At 35.5% G+C, this 23,125-nt stretch overlaps 1 protein-coding gene across 1 annotated transcript in view; it reads right to left on the reverse strand.

Annotated features, from left to right (window-relative positions):
* Nucleotides 1-23,125, reverse strand: part of LOC122809027 (uricase-like) — a 285,205-nt gene that overhangs the window by 32,403 nt on the left and 229,677 nt on the right. Inside the window, exon 6 of the mRNA XM_044080229.1 lies at nt 20,350-20,473. Within this exon, the coding sequence (XP_043936164.1) occupies nt 20,350-20,473 (124 nt within the window). The remainder of the gene's footprint in view (nt 1-20,349; nt 20,474-23,125) is intronic.

The raw sequence follows: 23,125 nt of genomic DNA on the forward strand, positions 1-23,125 counted from the left end.
ACCTCATGTTGATAAGGAATGAACACAGAAATGGTTAAGGAGAGGTGAATCCAAACCAAGAGATGAAAGGTTAATATTGGCGGCCCAAGATAGTAGGCTACTTACACGCTGGTTTACAAACTCCATTGAACATGTGGGAGAAACAGACAAATGTAGGTTTTGTGAAACCGAATTGGAAACAGTTGCATACCTCATTGCTGATTGTGACATACTAATGACAGAAGGACTGTATACTGAAAGGCATAATAATGTGGCAAGATTGTCACACTGGGGATTGTGCAAACATTACGGTATTGAAGTGGCTGAAAAATACTGGAAACATGAGCCAGAAAGCATCATAGAAAATGATGAAGGCTACATCACATGGGATCACCTATTGCCAACAGTTCAAAAGATAGATGCTAGAAAAATGGATATAGTGGTCCATGAAAAGAAGACAAAAGTAGCATTGATCATTGAAATCGCCACACCCAGTGACTATAGTGTCCTGCGTACAGAGATAGAAAGTCATAAAATACCAGGATTTGCAAGCAGAAACTAGAGCAATGTAGAAGAAAGATACCCAGATAGTTCCAATAGTAGTAGGAGCAACAGATCTTATAAAAAAAGAGTCTACAATCATATTTAGATATGCTACAAATACATGTAACTCTGTATGAATTACAGAAGGAGTCATTACTGGGCACATTGCAGGTGCTGCAAAGAGCTCTTCTGGCTGACATCAAAGGGTGAAACAATACTAATTTCATGAACTTTAATCATACTTTGACTTAGGAATGGGGTCCATTCCTGTCATGGTAAGAGAAACCTAAAAGATTTGGAGAAATTAAAAAAGGGAGTGATAGCTTGTTAGTGAGTGAGAAAGGGAATATGTATCCCAACATCCTACTTGGGAATAGATTTAACCAATGACAGAGAGTAAAGAAACAGAAGAAAACAGTGAGCTTACCATGTGATCTAGTCATTCATCTACTGACAGAGACACTACAGATACCAAAGTCCCCCCAGATAAACATATACACTATCAGCTGTCATCCAGCACAGGAACTGTCCCTCAACTACTGTGTCAGCCTTTATGTAGCTGGCTCATAAGTGCCCTTACATGAGCAATGGAAAACAGTTAAAATATGTAGCAGTAACTTTAAATATGACTGTTGCATGTTAGGTGATATTAAAAAAAAAACAGCTTAAGCATTCATTATTTGCTAAGATAAATATATATTCAAAATGTGAGTACTGTTTAAAGTGTGTTGGGCTGCTCAAGAAATTGTCCCATTTTCATGTGTGCTCCTATTATACAAAGTAAAAGTCCGACAGCAAGTTAGCCTACTCCTCCTCTCCCAATGAACAAAAGGAAGACTAACAATGTTGTATTTGTTGGATTTCTGTGAATCAAACAAATGGGTCTTCACCTGGGGGCCTGTTGAAATGATAAAGATCACAAGTCTGATGCTTGGAAAAAGATGAGCGACAGCTGCAAATGAGGGGAGTATATAATGAGTACAAGGTCAAGTTTCTCCAAGTGTTTCTATTATTCTGAGCTAGGGTAATCTCAGACTTGGTATGCACTTAAGTATCAGGGGTGAAGGGGTGTAGCTGCCCATATCAGGAGTGTGTGGAGATAAAGCTCTACCAACAATAGTGCTCAAAAGATGTAACATGGTGTAACAGAAGGTATTGAAATTTGCTGTTTCTTTTGTTTGAACTACAGATTATTTTTGAAGTGCTGGGAATCACAATATCATGTTTCACACATGTTAACAGGGAGTCCTATGCCTGCTGGTGGAACTATCTATCCCCCTGTCCCTCATCAGACACCTTGAAAACCATAATGCACACCTCCTAGTACAGGCAATATGAACATTTTTAAACTTTTTTCCCTCATTAAGCATCAGCCCCAACAGACCCAAGTCCACCCCCCAAAACAATACCCAATCTATGCCAACTCTCTAGATAATAAAGTTAACATTATTTTTATGACTTCACAGAAAATAGAATTATTGGCAAAATGGGCCTCATCCTACATAAATAAACAAATGAAACTAGCCAAAAATAAGTTAACTGTAAGACTAGATAGCCCATTTCTAGGAACCTACTGAAAATACATAAAACCCAGTTCAACAGCATACTGAGTAAACAATTACTGATTCCCATTGAAATGAATGGGAAACAATAATTCAGATTAAATGATATCAGTAAAAATGTCAAACGTAGATAAACAAGCTTCTAAGTCATATGATGTTTGAAACATCTTTGAAGCATCTTGCGCTGGAAGATTAGAGAGTGCAATTTTGGCTTTAGCATGCATCACAAAATGTCTACCCTAATTGTGTACTTCATGGCTTTAGTGTGAATCCCAAAATGTTTTCCCTAATCTTGCACTGAAAGATGTTTTGTGTATCGCTCACCAGACCCTCTTCATATTCCATATCAAACATATGTATCAATTTATCTAGCTATTTAGCTAGATATCTACATCAGTAAGTTTGGGCAATATGGATGCTGGGGAGTAGCTGAGATATGAATGAAGATATTGGATTTTGAGCAGGTTAGTAGGCTGAAACTTCTTTCAGTAAACAAACTAAAAAAAAATTAATGAGACCAATAGTAGCAGGGCAGGGGTGGCTAACTGAGCCCTTCTCTATTATGTTGGAATTCTACATGAGACCCTTAGTAGATGTGAATAAGCATATACTGAAAGATAGTAAACATGTTTTAGTTGATCTATATGAATATACTAGTACTTTGGAAGATAGGGAATCCTATTTACTTGTAACACTTGATGTAGTAAGTCTATTTACTAAGATCCCAAATGAAGAGGGTCTAATAAGGTTTCAGAGGTATGTTCGAAACCATTCAGATTTTGACGAAGGGACTGTTGATCTACTTTCATTGTTTTTAGAAATTGCCCTTGAGAACAATATTTTTGTTTTCGAGGAACATATTTTCATACAAAAAGATGGCGTAGCTATGGGCACTTCATGTGCCATTAGCTACGCCAACATTGTGATGGCCGACTGGGAAGAGAATTCTTTATTTGTTCTATCACAGTTCCAGGAAAATATTGGTCACTACAGACGATTTGTAGATGACCTTTTCTTTATCTGGAAAGGGGATGAGAAATCTCTTTTGGATTTCTTTGAAATAGTTAATGGACTCGCAGATTTTTTTGAAATTCACTATTAATTACTCCCAAAATCAAGTGTCATTTCTAGATATACATATTAATAGATTACCTTCTGGTCTTTTGAATACCTCTATATACAGGAAAGCATGTTATAGGAACACACTTTTAAATCGTCAAAGCATGCATCCAAGGTTTGTCTTTGATAACATTATGAAAGGTCAGTTTATTAGAGCGTCCAGGCTGAATCCTTGCCATATGGGGCATTCTGAAGAAGTTAATGCCCTTAAAAATAGATTATTAGAAAGGAAGTACAAAGTGAAAGAGATAGATAGGAACATAGGATTAGTCAATAAGTTGAGGGAAACTGTGGCCAAACCATATTTCTCTGAGAAGGAAAGCTCACATGTAACATCTGTTATGAATAAAAATGATGATGTTAGGTTATCCCTATCCTTCTCGAGAGATGTAGATAAAATCAGGGAAATTGTTCGTAAGCATTGGGAAATTCTTGAATTGGATGATGATATATTTAAGATAGTGGGTGATGGTCCATGTTTTTCCTATAGAAATAAACCTAATTTAAAAAGGACACTATGTCATCGTCCTTTAATTAGATATAGCAATGTGCCAATAAAAGATTGCAATACTACACCATGTTTAGAATGTAATCAATGTCAATACATAGATAATAGTGATAGATTTATACACCCATCTACGAAAAAGTCTATAAGTTTAATACTGGGACTAGTTGTACTAGTACTAATGTAGTATATATTGCTAAGTGTACGTCCTGCCCAGTATTCTATGTAGGCAAGACCTGTAGTTAACTCAGGGAACGTATTAGAGAACACGTATATAGTATTAGGACTGCTTCTGAGAATAATGCCTTAGCAAAACATGTAAGGAATACAGGACCAGGTCATCTATTTACTTTCAATGTGTTACAACAGGTTAAACCTGGTATTAGAGGTGGAGATATAGACTCTTACTTGCAGGAATGTGAACTTAGATGGATTATCCGCCTAAGAGCTGACAAGTTCCCAGGCATAAATGATAAAGTACAAGTGAAACCTTTGATATGTAGGAAAAGGTTGGCTAGGCCTAAATCATGAAATAATCTGCTATATAGCCCTCTATCACCAGTTTTATATCATCAGATCTATGACCATAAATTGTAGTTTACTGTCAATGTTTCTCTGTTAGTCCTTTTAAATGTTCACATTATATATACATGCATACATTTTCAGCTAATTTATCACGCATATACCTTCTTATTACTTCCCTAGCTTCTTAGGTATGAGCTAGGTATACATTTCATCATATGCCCATTCATGTGTTTATACCTTATTGGTATGATGACACAAATCTCAGTGTTATATTTTTAACTGTGATTTTACATGTATTTTATATGTATTTTATATTCTCTTTATTTATATTTATTTATTTTATTATTATTAAAAATATTTATGATTAGATATGAATTGAAGTTATTAAGTTACAGGGGCTACTAAATTAAATAGTATTATAGGAATTTTGTATATGTATAAATGTTATCTTATTTTAGTTTTAACATATATTTTATAAGGATAGGTTTGGTTTGCCTTTAAATGATTCAAATGAGATGAATTTTAACCAATTAATTAATTAATTTGATTTGATTATACTAATGAACTTCTCCCCTTATGTATATAAGCTGCTTAATTTTAAAGGCTACTGTTGAAGTTTGAAAAAGCCCTATGGTGAAAGCACTTACTGTTTGCTAGCTCAAATAAATATTTCGTTTGGGTTATATGCCGTTGTGCGTGGTTACTGGACTGGAAGCTTAGCTTATGTAAATCTAACTACTAAAGAAATGGCCTCACTTAAGAAATTCAAACAGGTCCCAGATTTAATCTTTAGACCTGCTGATAAAGGAGGTGGTACTATTATTATGAACAAGGCTGATTATACTTCATTAATGTTTAATATGCTATCTGATGAAGACACTTATAGAAATATTTCTCAAAAGGACATTAATTCCATAGTGTCAAATGTGCATGCTACTCTACATGACTTGCTTATGTGTAGGCAGATATCGCCAGAACTTTACAGTTATTTATTTATAGAATTTCCAACTGTTCCAATAATAAAAGGCCTACCTAAAATACATAAACAGGTTAAACCTTTACCTCTTAGGCCTATTGTTTCAGATGGCAACTGGGTTACTGCAACAATCTCGACTGTCTTAGAAAAATTTCTTAGACCAATAGTGGATGGAGTCTCATCTATTTTAAAAGACACTTATCATTTGTTAGATAACCTGAGTAGTTTGACTCTTGACATCATGAATAAGGAGTATCTGCTTATAACTCTTGACGTAAAAACCTCTTTACTTCCATTCCCAATGATTTGGGTCTGGAAGCTATAAGAGAACTATTAGTCAGAGATACTAATTTCTCAAATGATAAAATAATCTTGATCTGTCAATTACTCGACTTAGTACTCAATAATAATCTTTTAATTTTGATGGTCAATCATATTTGCAAACATGGGGTGTAGCTATGGGCACCCCATGTGCAAATACCTACGCAAACCTGGTAGTATTAAACTGGGAAAAGGAATTCCTTTTCAATAACACTGTATTTGAAAAGGTTATATTCTACAGACGGTTTGTGGATGACGTCCTTTTAATTTGGGAAGGTACTTTAGCTGAGTTTAAATCATTCTTGCAGTTTCTAGAGACTACTACCACATATCTAAGGTTCACAATGGAAGCCTCTAAGGAATGTGTAAACTTCTTGGATGTCTCCTTGACTATTAATGAACATGGTAAAGTAGTTTCTTCCATCTTTAGAAAGCCAACTTGGGCAAATACACTACTTCAATTTAATAGTATGCACCCAAGGCACACATTTCCTGGCATTGTCAAGAGTCAGTTCATTAGATTGACTAGATTGTGTCATGACAGAATAACTCTTGAACAAGAAATCAATAAAATGGAACTTCTTTTTCTTAATAGAGGTTATGATTCTAAACTAGTTGACACTATTAAAAATGAAGTTCTGTATCCTTTAGAGCCAGATTTATATCCACCCAAGAAGCCCAACTTTTACAGGCCTAAGAGTTCAGGAAAACTACCTAGGATTCCATATATCACGAAATACACCAGTGATGTAAAGAGTCTGGAAAGAGTCATTTGTAGAAATTGGAACATTTTAATAACTGATACTTTAATATCTAGTTTAGTAGGTATCCATCCCACCTTTGTTTATAAAAACTGCCCCAATATGAAGCAGTTATTGTGCAAGGATAATAAACCAATATTGAGAGACACTACATTGAATACAGGAACAGTTCCCTGTGGCAAATGTAATAGGTGCATTAACATCTGCACTGATATAATATTTACTCATCCTTCTTTGGATTTTACTTTTTGCTTTAATACACCAGCTACTTGTAACTCAAAAAATCTGGTCTACTTAGCTACGTGTACAAAATGCACTGCTTTCTATATAGGCCTCACGAAAAGAAGGCTAGCTGATCGTATCTATAATCATTTATATGAAATTAAGAAAGTATCAGATACGAATGCCTTAGCACAACATATAAAAGACCATAGAGACCATACATTCGTATTTAGAGTATTAGAATTGGTGCGTTTAAATGTTAGAGGGGGAGATGACTCTAATAGTTTAGCCTTAGCAGAGCTTAGGTGGATACTGAAGTTTAATGCGCATAATTTTCCTGGTCTTAACACTTTTGTGTCTATTAAGCCTATTCTGAACACTAGGAAACGTTAAAACAATAGTAAATGTGGTATAACTGGAAGTCTATAATAATTTATAATATATATTTTTATAGATTTTTAATTTTCATACTCTTTAATAACAAATATGAATATTATTTATAGCTGATAAATGTATTAATAAATTAAACTGTATATATATATATTTATATTTTTTGTTAAATAGTTTATGTTTATATATCTTGCTCTATTATATATTTTTGCACATCTTTTTATTTTTTACCATTTTCTTACACACTTCCCTAAAGTTGGAAGGCTATGGTTATCAGTACATAACCCTTTGTAACTCTCTACTATATATACATATATTTTTTTGACCTTTTCAGGTTAGAACGGTATTAATAGACAATAGATATAGATATTACCTTAAATAATTTAAATATAAATAATTTAAATATCATTTCAAATATAAATTTTGTTGTTATAAGTTATGTTAAAGAAAAAAGAAATAATTTAATTTACTTAAAATTAAAGGTTTTATTATATGGTATATTTTATTATATGGTATATATTACTTAATTGATATATAGTTCATATATAGGCTTTAGAATTTACAGTTACTGATATTAACCATATTCATTTATTTATATCATTTTTCATGTTTATTCATGTTTGTTTACATATACTATCCATGAAGCATTTTATCATTTTATTTCTTATTTCATCTTATTACTTTATGTAATGACACCTTATACCTATAGTACACATATATATGTACATTTTTTATAGCACAATAATAATATATTATATAAAAATTAAAAACCTATATACACATCAAGAAAAAACTTTTTAGGTATAAATTATGTGTTAGGTATTTTTATATTTCATTTCAATCATTATTTATTTGCTATTTATCACTTTGGATTTACTGCTTAACTCCTTTTCCGGACGTCAGTAAATAGCTCTGAGGAAACATGCTCAGTGTTAAGTGGCGGTTGCATTGCAAGCTTCCGCCTTTAACAGCACTGAAACCATATTCTGCAGCGGTATGTTGTAAATATAGTTTTATCTAAATAGTCTCATGCATAATGTTTCAGTCAGCCAGCACGCTTATATGTTCTGTCAGTATGTTAGCTTATATTGCTTATATTTACAGTCCAGCAGTTAGACTGGTTAGAGTGATTTTGACTTCAGCTGCATTTTAAGTTGTCGGCTTTTTGAAATACTTTATTGCCGTCAAACTGTAACTATTGACTAACTAAAATTATATGTCTGTTAACTCAATGTATCTGTTGTAAAAATGTTTACTGCTTACTGAAATCTTATCTTTATTTTACCGCTAGTGGTCCGGAAATTAGTTTCACAAAGTTGGATTTGGGGACTAAAGAAAAAAATGTTTTAGCAGCACCTTAATTGATTTATTTAGTTTCACGTTAACTTGCAGTTGACATTTACTCCTGCATCTATTTTTAGTTATTGTAGTCTAGTGTTTACAAATGATATGATTTTGGAAACGGTTTTTTGGATCTGAATGTCAGTGGTCATGCACGGTTTGGAACAGTTCTGTCTTGTGTTTTACATCTATATTATAAGAATGTTATATAGACGCTAGTTGGGTTGTTCTTCTTCTTTAAAGCGTTCATTGCCAATTAGCTTAATTGACACAATTTAGATTTTAACTCATGATATTTAAACAGTGTATGTGGGGTTTTTCTTTGTCTGAGGAAGCGTGGTTGCATCCACGCGAAAGCGCTTACCGTTACCCACTATTTTATGGATTTTATGGATTAAAGGAGTTTTTTACAATTTTGCTACGTTTATTTGGCTGCTTCATGGACTTTTAACTACAAGTGTGCTATTTATTCAGCTGCCTTTTGGACATTTAAAAGCATTTCAAGTGTTACTTTATTGCATCGTGGTAGAGATCAGGTTACTGTTTCCACAGTTACTTTTTTATATTGTGTTTCCTGATCTCCTTAAGTCGCAGTTGCCTCTTGTGTTTTTTGGACTCTTTATAGTGTGTGGTGACTGCACTACACGATGGATACCCAGGTGGTGGAACTTGATTACAGGCCGGAGTCGAGGGATAATATACACATACCAGATGGACTGTTGCATCGGGTTTCAAACCCTTTATTGGCTCTAGAGCTTGGTGAGTTCTCTAATGAATCTACATTACTTATACCTGAAGAGAATATTGCTGAATTTAATTTAACTGCTAAAGACTTTGAAGACAAGTTATTTTTACTGCAAAGATATGCCTGGCAGAGGCAACATCTTGAGGCTTCTTTACATCATCGCATTGTCCCTAGAGGAATGCGTGTTTTTTGCATGCCGTCTTATGGTAGTAACCATCCTACACTCCTTAAAAAGTGGCAGGACTTAAACATAGAACAGGGCTTTAGATACATGTCCCTGCTCAATGAATACTTCTTACCACTTGAAACCGAATTGCGTAAAGAAATAGACTGTATGCATAAAAACCTGTGTGAAAAGTATAAATCTGACTTTGCTAAAAAGAAATTACAAGCCATATTTTCACAAGTTAGTTCCTTCAGTGACAAACTGAAACAGATCAAACTTAAAAAGCTACAAAGAGACTTCAACGACTTTCAAACTGGTCAGATTTTTGTTTGGCCGAGACACAATAACTCTCAGACTTCTGAACAGCGACAGGCTTTACCCATAAGCCGAGATACTGAAGGAGTACACACTAATGATTTTGTCTCCCCTAATGAAACCCCTGCTTTGCCTCCTTTGTCTACTACAGGGGCTAATGCCCCTACCTCTACTGGAGCTGAACTATTAAACTTCACAGCATCTTCTGCTACCCCTCCACCAAATCAGCAAGCATTTGCTGATATACATCGACCTAATCAACTAGGGGCTAGATCTAAAAACACCCAAGAAGCAGGTCGTTTTTTACCCTACCCGATAAAACAGAAATTTCAAGGGAGAGGACGCTCACAAAGCAGAGGCCCCAGAAAGCGGAAAATGTCAGAAGAGAAGTATGGAGTGACAAGGAGACAAAGAATGTGACTGACCTTTTTGTTAATTTATCTGATTATGTTATGGACTCATTTGATGCCAGCTTAATCAATAAGGGCCTCAACTTCATTCCTGCTCAATGCAGTAAATTGACTGATGTATTATGTGATTTACGTGTCTTTTGTAGGTCCGTAGCTCTAAAAATGTTTTTTAAAAAAGATTCAATTGAACAAAAAAGTGACTTAAAGTACGTTGATCCCATGACTCTGAAATGTAAAAGCAATTTTTCCCCCCCTTTATGTTCGAACCTTGAATGCTTTTTAAAAGCCTGTGAAAAGGATTTTTATGTCTTGTTTTCTAGTCATAAAAATAAGATAGCTTATGTAAATCTAACTACTAAAGAAATGGCCTCACTTAAGAAATTCAAACAGGTCCCAGATTTAATCTTTAGACCTGCTGATAAAGGAGGTGGTACTATTATTATGAACAAGGCTGATTATACTTCATTAATGTTTAATATGCTATCTGATGAAGACACTTATAGAAATATTTCTCAAAAGGACATTAATTCCATAGTGTCAAATGTGCATGCTACTCTACATGACTTGCTTATGTGTAGGCAGATATCGCCAGAACTTTACAGTTATTTATTTATAGAATTTCCAACTGTTCCAATAATAAAAGGCCTACCTAAAATACATAAACAGGTTAAACCTTTACCTCTTAGGCCTATTGTTTCAGGTGGCAACTGGGTTACTGCAACAATCTCGACTGTCTTAGAAAAATTTCTTAGACCAATAGTGGATGGAGTCTCATCTATTTTAAAAGACACTTATCATTTGTTAGATAACCTGAGTAGTTTGACTCTTGACATCATGAATAAGGAGTATCTGCTTATAACTCTTGACGTAAAAAACCTCTTTACTTCCATTCCCAATGATTTGGGTCTGGAAGCTATAAGAGAACTATTAGTCAGAGATACTAATTTCTCAAATGATAAAATAATCTTGATCTGTCAATTACTCGACTTAGTACTCAATAATAATCTTTTTAATTTTGATGGTCAATCATATTTGCAAACATGGGGTGTAGCTATGGGCACCCCATGTGCAAATACCTACGCAAACCTGGTAGTATTAAACTGGGAAAAGGAATTCCTTTTCAATAACACTGTATTTGAAAAGGTTATATTCTACAGACGGTTTGTGGATGACGTCCTTTTAATTTGGGAAGGTACTTTAGCTGAGTTTAAATCATTCTTGCAGTTTCTAGAGACTACTACCACATATCTAAGGTTCACAATGGAAGCCTCTAAGGAATGTGTAAACTTCTTGGATGTCTCCTTGACTATTAATGAACATGGTAAAGTAGTTTCTTCCATCTTTAGAAAGCCAACTTGGGCAAATACACTACTTCAATTTAATAGTATGCACCCAAGGCACACATTTCCTGGCATTGTCAAGAGTCAGTTCATTAGATTGACTAGATTGTGTCATGACAGAATAACTCTTGAACAAGAAATCAATAAAATGGAACTTCTTTTTCTTAATAGAGGTTATGATTCTAAACTAGTTGACACTATTAAAAATGAAGTTCTGTATCCTTTAGAGCCAGATTTATATCCACCCAAGAAGCCCAACTTTTACAGGCCTAAGAGTTCAGGAAAACTACCTAGGATTCCATATATCACGAAATACACCAGTGATGTAAAGAGTCTGGAAAGAGTCATTTGCAGAAATTGGAACATTTTAATAACTGATACTTTAATATCTAGTTTAGTAGGTATCCATCCTACCTTTGTTTATAAAAACTGCCCCAATATGAAGCAGTTATTGTGCAAGGATAATAAACCAATATTGAGAGACACTACATTGAATACAGGAACAGTTCCCTGTGGCAAATGTAATAGGTGCATTAACATCTGCACTGATATAATATTTACTCATCCTTCTTTGGATTTTACTTTTTGCTTTAATACACCAGCCACTTGTAACTCAAAAAATCTGGTCTACTTAGCTACGTGTACAAAATGCACTGCTTTCTATATAGGCCTCACGAAAAGAAGGCTAGCTGATCGTATCTATAATCATTTATATGAAATTAAGAAAGTATCAGATACGAATGCCTTAGCACAACATATAAAAGACCATAGAGACCATACATTCGTATTTAGAGTATTAGAATTGGTGCGTTTAAATGTTAGAGGGGGAGATGACTCTAATAGTTTAGCCTTAGCAGAGCTTAGGTGGATACTGAAGTTTAATGCGCATAATTTTCCTGGTCTTAACACTTTTGTGTCTATTAAGCCTATTCTGAACACTAGGAAACGTTAAAACAATAGTAAATGTGGTATAACTGGAAGTCTATAATAATTTATAATATATATTTTTTATAGATCTTTAATTTTCATACTCTTTAATAACAAATATGAATATTATTTATAGCTGATAAATGAATTAATAAATTAAACTGTATATATATATTTATATTTTTTGTTAAATAGTTTATATTTATATATCTTGCTCTATTATATATTTTTGCACATCTTTTTATTTTTTACCATTTTCTTACACACTTCCCTAAAGTTGGAAGGTTATGGTTATCAGTACATAACCCTTTATAACCCTCTACTATATATACATATATTTTTTTGACCTTTTCAGGTTAGAACGGTATTAATAGACAATAGATATAGATATTACCTTAAATAATTTAAATATAAATAATTTAAATATCATTTTAAATATAAATTTTGTTGTTATAAGTTATGTTAAAGAAAAAAGAAATAATTTAATTTACTTAAAATTAAAGGTTTTATTATATGGTATATTTTATTATATGGTATATATTACTTAATTGATATATAGTTCATATATAGGCTTTAGAATTTACAGTTACTGATATTAACCATATTCATTTATTTATATCATTTTTCATGTTTATTCATGTTTGTTTACATATACTATCCATGAAGCATTTTATCATTTCTTTTCTTATTTCATCTTATTACTTTATGTAATGACACCTTATACCTTTAGTACACATATATATGTACATTTTTTATAGCATAATAATAATATATTATATAGAAATTTTAAAAACCTATATACACATCAAGAAAAAACTTTTTAGGTATAAATTATGTGTTAGGTATTTTTATATTTCATTTCAATCATTATTTATTTGCTATTTATCACTTTGGATTTACTGCTTAACTCCTTTTCCGGACGTCAGTAAATAGCTCTGAGGAAACATGCTCAGTGTTAAGTGGCGGTTGCATTGCAAGCTTCCGCCTTTAACAGCACTGAAACCATATTCTGCAGCGGTATGTTGTAAATATAGTTTTATCTAAATAGTCTCATGCATAATGTTTCAGTCAGCCAGCACGCTTATATGTTCTGTCAGTATGTTAGCTTATATTGCTTATATTTACAGTCCAGCAGTTAGACTGGTTAGAGTGATTTTGACTTCAGCTGCATTTTAAGTTGTCGGCTTTTTGAAATACTTTATTGCCGTCAAACTATAACTATTGACTAACTAAAATTATATGTCTGTTAACTCAATGTATCTGTTGTAAAAATGTTTACTGCTTACTGAAATTTTATCTTTATTTTACCGCTAGTGGTCCGGAAATTAGTTTCACAAAGTTGGATTTGGGGACTAAAGAAAAAAATGTTTTAGCAGCACCTTAATTGATTTATTTAGTTTCACGTTAACTTGCAGTTGACATTTACTCCTGCATCTACTTTTAGTTATTGTAGTCTAGTGTTTACAAATGATATGATTTTGGAAACGGTTTTTTGGATCTGAATGTCAGTGGTCATGCACGGTTTGGAACAGTTCTGTCTTGTGTTTTACATCTATATTATAAGAATGTTATATAGACGCTAGTTGGGTTGTTCTTCTTCTTTAAAGCGTTCATTGCCAATTAGCTTAATTGACACAATTTAGATTTTAACTCTTGATATTTAAACAGTGTATGTGGGGTTTTTCTTTGTCTGAGGAAGCGTGGTTGCATCCACGCGAAAGCGCTTACCGTTACCCACTATTTTATGGATTTTATGGATTAAAGGAGTTTTTTACAATTTTGCTACGTTTATTTGGCTGCTTCATGGACTTTTAACTACAAGTGTGCTATTTATTCAGCTGCCTTTTGGACATTTAAAAGCATTTCAAGTGTTACTTTATTGCATCGTGGTAGAGATCAGGTTACTGTTTCCACAGTTACATATATTTTATAAGGATAGGTTTGGTTTGCCTTTAAATGATTCAAATGAGATGAATTTTAACCAATTAATTAATTAATTTGATTTGATTATACTAATGAACTTCTCCCCTTATGTATATAAGCTGCTTAATTTTAAAGGCTACTGTTGAAGTTTGAAAAAGCCCTATGGTGAAAGCACTTACTGTTTGCTAGCTCAAATAAATATTTCGTTTGGGTTATATGCCGTTGTGCGTGGTTACTGGACTGGAAGAGTGTGAACTTTTATTTCTATTGGGTTGAATAACCTTTCTGTGTTTTTGGAAACACTATTCCTACTGAGTTGAATAACTCTTTTGTGTGCCTTTGGAAACGTCATTTCACTGAGGTCATTTCGCTCCAGTTTGTTGATTTCGTATATTAACACTTGTTTGAAACTAGGAGCGTTCATCTTTTAACAGGAGTTTTTTACGTTGCTATTACTAAAAAAAAATTAATAACAATATTTCTTATAAGGTATTTGCAAAGTATTAAGCACTACAGAAAATGAGTTCACCAAAAATTTGGAAACGAGAAGCTATGAAGAGCGATTAAAGGCGGGTAATACAACAGAAGACAAAAAGTTCATTAATACAGAAAGATGTACATTTTGCAGCTATAGAAGCACCTAAGATAGCACAATGGATGGATACTGAAATAGTTTATATTACAGCGCAATTGTCCTTACAACAGTGTAGGTGAATTAAATTTGCAAGTAACTCCTTTTTAAATGACACAAATGTAGGGATGAAATAGATCAAGTGAAGGATATTGTTCCAGTGTAAAGTAGGGAAAGACTTTGCATATGCTAAGTAAATATTTAAGTGTATTTGGGATGAGGACATTTAACAGGCTAACAATAAGATGACTTAATGGAAACTATGCTGTTTTGTGGAAGAACGGGACACTTAACTGATACATGCCAATATGCCTGGAGTATGAGCAACAGAAAACAGACACTAAGTAGAAGCAGACTTATTGCTGTTTGCGTAAAGAAAACATTAACACCAACAGGATACATGCAGGAGAGTGTAGAATGACTGATGTGTACAGAAATATGGAGGGGGGTAACAACACCAGTGGTACAGAGTGATAAAGTCCTGCGTACAACACAGGGGGCCTTAAATCATTTAGTAGCTGGGGCAGCTGTTGTAGCAGTGAACAGGAAGAGGAATGCTGAAGCAGTTGCTGATCCCCTCTCCCAGGGGTGATAGCATGGGACTCTGCGTGGAGTACCTATGGGAAGACATAAGCAATGGTAACAAAACCATTGCTGTGCTGGTAACCCAGTGTTGCAGTAGAGTGGTTGGCTTTTGAGGGACACATCACCATGAAGGTGGGAGCATTTCTCTCATGACACCATTACACACCCCTTCTGGAGACACAGTCTACCACATCAGTAAGGCATGGGGCTTAAAACAGAAAAGCTTACTGCGGAGACACAGTATGATAGCTCCCTGCTAGGGTCATCTCACTTGGAGGTGCATGGTGGTTTGCATCCTTTACAACAACAAAAAACACTGGGCTTTCCCCTGTGCAGGGGTCTCTTGATAGGAAGACCTTCACAGCATGGGGCACATCAGGTTGATGCCAATGCTTGGGGACCTCCAGAGGATGGGAACAATGGGAGTGCCAGAAGTCAGCAGCAAACACCATAAAAGAAAAAAAAATAGCAATGGTCGGATGGTGCCTATCTGAGGTTGGATATACTTGGTTACTGGATGCGTACTTAGTATCCCATCATATGAAGATATCTGAACAGCTGAATGCTCTGAATATTTTGTTAACCTCTGTTGCGTAAATGAGGCATTTGAAAGATTGTCTAAACTTTATTCAAATATGAAGAAAGGTGATGGCTGTGCCCCAGCCGTCACTCCTTTTACTTCATATTTTCTCATTTTCTGAGTCACATTTCCAAAGAAAATAGTGCATCAGATTACCCTAGTAATTGTTCCTTAGTTTCAGAAATGCCTAATGCACCAGGCAGTCTTGCTCACAGCAGGGTGACTGCACAGCATGTAAGACTGAAATAATTTAGGAGTCATTGTAGCTCTACAACAATATGAAGGTACCGGCATGAACAACTGTCTCTCTAGCAAGGCCACGTGCAAATGCAGCAGTCTGGGGGCAAGGCTAATGCTAATTAGCCATGTGCCTAACCCTAGAAATACTGCCAATATCTTAACAGCATGGCAGAGTAATTCAAAGAAGAGCTCGATCACACTATCTGGGGAATAAAGCAGAAAACGTGTATACTGTCTTCTAACGCAAACACAGTAATTTCACTGGGAGTATCAAGGCTTGCAGCACTGTGGGAGTTAAGTATTATGAAGCCACTTGTGCGTGTGAGTACATGTGGGTTTGTGTGCATATGTATGTGGGGGGGGGGGGTATTATGCGCACGCAGATGTGTTTTTTTTATTTATTTTATTTTACATTTGTTTAGCATGGTAGTCCATTGATCAGAAAAGACCATCTGCAGGTACTGCTCTGGGTAAAATAATTCACAAGGAAGACAAAAGAGGGGGAGTACATTGTACATATCAAAGACAACAAAAATTATACAGTAGTAATTAAATGATACAGGAACAGTTATGAAAGACATTTTACAGTGTTACATGATAACATTTAAGGTTTACAACTGTTGAAATTTTGTGGAGTAATGAGACTCAGGACATGGGATTGTGGGAAGGTGAAGATTAAATGTGTTAGCAGCTGGGACAGAGTAAGACTAAAACATGGAAGGCCTTGTATGAAGTGGCCTGCTGTGTGGCAAGTACAGTCTGATTTGTTGTGGTGGAATTTTTTTGAGTTCAGCTCTGAATGTGAGGAAGGGGCATTGTACTTCCTTTAGTTGGGGAGGGGATTCCCCATATTTTAGGAGCAAGGATGAAGAAAGAGTGGTTGATGCAATGTAGCCTGGTTTGTGGGAGTTGAATTGGGAGTTTCGTTTGGAAAAAGCATCAGTTTTTAATGTGTGTGTTTAGTATAAAGTTTGATTGTGACAATGAGTTTGAAGATGAGAGGCTCTAGTATCAGATCTGCTCTGTGTTGCTTTGGGAGCCATTTGTCTTCTTTGAGGGAGAGGCAGTGGTAATCATGAGAGGCTGAGTTAACGATGAAGCAACAGATTTTGTTTTCAATAGGCTGTAGTATGGAAGAGTTTTTTCCTAAAAGCTGTGGCTATTATGGGTAGTTCATATTCGAGTCTGGCCTTGATTGCTGCAGTCTGGATGTCTGTGCATGTGTGGTGACTATGGGCCTGATTCCAAAAGACTTGCTGGCTGACAGCAGGTCATTCAACATCTGGCTTCCAGTGTAAGTCAGTTTATAGATAGGCATTACACCAAATTAATTCACTTGTACTGAGAGCAAGTCTTTTAAAATCAAGGCAGACTTACACTGAGAGCAACTCTTTTGGAATCTGGCCCCCATCTGTGTGTGTGTGTTTATGTGCATTAGTGTTGGTGTGTGCATATGTATGTGCATGCTCTGTTTGTGTGTGTGTGTGTGTGTGTGTGTGTGTGTGTGTGTGTGTGTGTGTGTGTGTGTGTGTGTGTGTGTGTGTGTGTGCGTGTGTGTCTGTATGTATCTGTACGTTGTGTGTGTGTGTGTGTGTGTGTGTGTGTGTTTACTTGTGTTTCAAAATACTTCAAAACTTGAGCTTGGAGGGGGAAAATTAGCACCGTTAGGTTTAAAAACACTAATGTCTGATTCAGAGACATGATAATATGTAGCTAATGAGATGTTGCTCATAACAGCTTTATCATGTCTCTGAACTGCAGAACATCACCATCAGACTATTGAGTACTCCATTATTGTCCAGATAGTCCCGGTAGTGATATTTTTGTGAACCCCAGTCAGTGTCTCCTTTCATATGTCAGCCCAAATATGTGACCATATTTTTTTGAAATTATACTACAAAATATGCATAATAATTAATTGGCATTTTCCTGCACATATACAATTCACATTTTATTCAGATCATTCTTTTTTCTTTTTGCAGATACAGCACTAATTGGTGATTAATTTCATTTTAAATAGAAGTAGGGCTGTTTATAATGTTTATGATTCATCTGACTTATTTCAATGGTTTCTCTTTCCTGAACACAATACTGCCTTTTTTTCTTTTTAAAAGACCATTGATAAGGTACATGATAAACATATCACCTTTTCTGATAGCTGTTAGTCAAAATTCATAATAATTATTACCGTCTGGCAGTATGTTTTGTTTGATGCACTATCACTGATTATTGCCCTTGTTTAAACTTTGTGAATACCTACCATTACATTGCATTATTTAAATCCTATTTTAAAACAGTTTAGTCAGTAGGTGGCAATATAATTTTACCTATAAAATCCTAGTTGTCACAAGAATAAAGCAGCTATTCTCAGTTTCAAATCTGTTCAAAACACTAATACTGAAGACAATTTAAACTAGAAAATTCACGTGTATCTTCAGTAAACATCAGACAGCCTACAAATACTCTGTAAATAAATGAAACATGTCTAGTTCAAACACAATGGGCCTTACACTGAGAGGTAATATGCATTGAACTGTCATGGTGCCTTAACATGTTTTAACATACTGTGGAATGATCACAGTATTTGTTGACATATCTGCATGTCTTTATACTTTTAACTATGGCAGTTGTTCTTTATTGCTATTATTTCACTATAGAATACAACACCACACATAAAATATTCACATTATTTGTAAATACTGCATTGCACACAAAATGCAAGTTATTTATGGGTTCATAGATTCATAGATTGGTACTAGGCTATCGACCCTAGGGCCTATACAAGCCTAGCCATAACAATTCCCTGGCTATTTCTTCCCACAGTATTTACTTCCCTGGACCCCTGTCTAGCAGAGCAACTGACATGATCCCCGGGGTGAATTTCCTATCTCCCATCCAATCATCAAGGTTACTTTTGAAGAGGGCCAAAGAGGCACTCTGCTTGACATGTATCTATTCCAGAGTCTGGAGAGTCTCTGGGTCAGGAACCTATCCCTCCAGCATGTTTTGTTCATTGTGATGACAAGATTTAGATCCCTGGAGTGTGTGTCTCTGAGGGATTGGGATTTCTTTAAGTGTAGCGTGTCAACAACTCTGAGATTGACATGGCCTTGTATGTTAAGCAGAGATCGCTTCTGAGTAGACGGTATGCGACAGATTATAGTTGGAGTTTTTTTAGACGATCAGCATAGGGCATCTGCTTTAGGCCTGTGATTCCTTTAGTGAGGTATTTCTATGGCCTTTCCAGTTGTTGCAGATGTCTTGAGAGGTACATACCAAATGGGGCATTGCATTCTATAATGGGTCTAATGAGGGATGAGTACAGTGGGACAATGACCTCCTTTTTTCTGGATGAAAAGCCCTTAGTGATGAGGTGTGCCACATAGAAGGATTTCCTGATTGTTGTGGTGATGTGGTTATTGAAAGTGAGACCACTCTCCACCTGTGTCCCTAAGTCTCTTATTACACTTTCGGTGTTTAGTGTACTGCCACCTATGTGGTAATTCATGGGTACATGTTTTTTCCCAAAGGGGATAACTATACATTTCTTGGCATTGAGCTTGAGCCCATGGCTCTGGCACCAAACATCTGTTTTTTTAAGGCCCTTTTGTAGAATATCCACATCATTTGGGGATTCAGTAATGGCTCCCAGTTTGCAGTCATCTGCAAACTTTGTTAGCCAGAGTCCCTTAGTGTTGGCCTGTACTTCAGAGAAGTAGATGCCAAACAAGAGTGGTTCCAGGACTGAACCCTGAGTTATTCTACTTGTCACTTGTCTGGGGCTGGATTTGGAGTCAGCTACTTTTACAGTGTGGGTTCTGTCAGTAAGCCAATTGACAACCCGAGTGATGTAGGGATTAATGCCCAGCGTAGTAAGTTTATCTATGATTCCAGAGTGGGGGATGGTGTTGAAGGCCTTGGTGAGGTCCATATAGGCTGTGTGGACCACCTTACCCTTGTCCATGGCTCTGGAGACTGATTCAAAGAAGTCAATCAGGTTCAGGAGACAAGATCGTCCCTTCACAAGCCCAAACTGCATGGGATCCAGTGTTTGAAGGTTGCCAATGTCTTTGTTTATAAGTTCCATGATAATATGTTCCATAGCCTTGCAGATCAGGCTCATCAGACTGATGGGGTGGTATACATAAAATAAATAAGTTCAGTGCTTAAATATGCTGGAACTATGATATATGACAGATAATGTGCATTTATTAGAATGGAAGACATTCTGATTACTACATACCTCTGGAACTTTCTTCAGGCTAAGAACCTGGGCATCATACAGTGTCTTTTGGACAGATGGAGAGTATTCGCCTTTGTCAAATGGTCCAGCAAATTTCTCTATAATAGAGTCAGTGACGCATTTCCTTAAGAAAACAATACAACATTGTAAAAATATAAAACTGTTGCTATATGCTTGAAAGGTACAGAGAATTAATTCATGTGACTCTCAGAAACTTTTACTGTAACTAAATATCAACTTTCAGATGGTTCTCATTGCTAATGGGGACCATTTCCTGTCAGGACATATACCTTGGTATCCTACCCTACCTAGAGGTAAGCATCTGGAGAAAGGAATGAAGGAACTGATATATTCCAGCTGAGTTAAGCACTCATATTAACAGTAGATCACTGACTTCAATTCACTTTCCAGAAGGTCACTCCTCTATTCCTCATACCTTTTGTTTTGACCTACTTTTGATTTCTTTTCATGGTTATATGTTATGTTCATTTGGAGATGTATTTTGTCTACTGAGATTATTAATTAACTTTTCAAGCCTGACATGATAATTAAAGGTTAAGAACTGTAATAGCTGTCAAAAGTATTTTGCACTTTGCACTCTAACATTATATTGACATACTGTGATTGCATGGATATTAATAAATAATATCAGTTGTCCTAACCAGTGGTGCAGCTAGGATGTGGCAAAGGGGCAGCTGTCCCAGGCACAAAATGTTAGAAGGTATGATCGTACATTCCTAATTGCTCTTTATTGCACACTGGCATTTATTTCTAAATGCAGGGATTGCATTTGCAGTCAAAACCTGTATTCATGTGTGGTATCAACTGCTTGTTACAAATGTGGCAAGCAGTTGCAACAATCTAATAGAAAAAAAGAACTTATTTATTTTTTGAGGCACTCCTTACGGGATGGAGCATCGAGTGCAAAAATATCCAGCTATAACTCTGGTCCTAACCTGGGGAGACACAATATTTTTTCTAATGTTTTCAAGAACATTGAATGATGACATTGACTGTAATGGGCATTATGTTGTCTCTGTCTGATTGTGTTGTTACCCACTTTTAACTCCGGCCTGGAGAGAAACGTGCCAGAAAATTTAATAATATGCATACTGATTATATGGTCACATAACAGAATGCAGGTTCTTAGATAATATACAACAAAAATTGCTTACAAAACAGCAAGTATGAAAGGCAGATGCTTCTAGTATATATTTAAAGTAACATTTGTGTGCTTACAGAACAATAATTTTTTTGTGATGCTTCTAAGATAACTTTTATTTACCAGCGATGGGCAGCCTTAATCAAGCAAAAGATAATTTGGATAAGTTATGGAGAAGTCATGTCCCTAAGTTATTATAATGGGGTCCATGGCTGTGGATACCTAAGGTACTCTCCTTCTTGCAACCCAAATGAGACTGGAATACCCCCTTGGGGAAGAACCACCTCAGGCAGTCTATGGATTAAGAGGGTGTACTGTTGCTTGATGCTGTTTTGGCTAGTTGAATTCCTGGTAGGTTATGGAATACCCAGAAGTATGGGCTCTGTAGAGGAAGCCATAACATCAAAGATCTGCTATTAAAGCAATTGTCTCCCACATATACACAGCTGTAGTTTTTAGCTTCACTTACTGCCTAAGCCATAAGCAGGCAAACTAAGGTTTTGGTTTTTTGTATTTCTTGACACAAAACCAAAATGCTCCCTTGGAGATTTCAAGTATTAAGACATGGAAAATAGCATGCAACAAATGCAACTGACAAAAAGGTTTTTGATTAAAAATAAACTATAGTTTCCTGTGTTTGGGAATGGTTCAAAAATAGCTGAGTTGTCTAAAATTGCAGTGTCATTAGATTTAGCTAAATCTGTCCTTTAAAAAACATTTTCAATCATATGATTTTTGTCCTTCTCAAAAAATTCTACATCAAAAACAGTGGCTCAGATAGCCCTCATATTCAAACATAAATTTCTGGAAGAGAAGACCCATCCTGATTAGGAATCTACCAAGTGACATGAATAGGGTGGTCCAAGAGCTCATGTAAAATAGTTGATGTGAATGATGTGTAAAGAGACATTAGAGATTTATCAGCATAGTTCTGTTTTTATTTTGTGGAAATGAGTGTGTCCAATGGTGAAGAGGCTTCTGCTAACTTGATTAATAGACATCTGAAGAAGATGGACTCAAAATGTGAAGCCTAGCTAGATAATCAGGGGAAAACAACATCTACAACATTGCTGAAATGGAGTAAGGCCAGAACCTGACTATTTTTCTATAAAAATCCTTTGAGAATTTGATATGGCCCTCTCAGCAGAAAACCTGTTGTATAAACAAATGAGAGCATCATGTGTTGTGTTCTGATGTTACAGGCAGAAATCACTTTGTCTCTTGAAAGCAATTGTTGCATTTCCTAAACAGGCAAGATGCTCTTAAGAGGTTTAGACAGCAGAATATATTACCATTTCAAAGCAATCTGCAGATAATGGCTGATTTTTCAGCAAGTGTTCTTCTGATGTTGGCAGAGTATAAGGATGTTGCTTTTTGGAGAAATATTGTGCCTGCTTCATCACAATTCTAAATGGATACATGGTGCTCATCTGACTCTGTGGAAGAAGTCACTGGCAAGGTTAACTTCAGCTGTCAGACTTACTTAACTGACTCCTGTTGAAAGGAATGCTGCTTGCCAAGGCAGAGTTAAGTATTTATTGTGTTTAACATTAGATGCCAAGACCAAGTACTGTGCTGCTGAGGGGTGTGGTGTTGCACTTTAAATGCACACAT

Source organism: Protopterus annectens, chromosome 8.part0, assembly GCF_019279795.1.
Source record: "Protopterus annectens isolate FY-2018-M chromosome 8.part0, PAN1.0, whole genome shotgun sequence".
Lineage (NCBI taxonomy): Eukaryota > Metazoa > Chordata > Ceratodontiformes > Protopteridae > Protopterus > Protopterus annectens.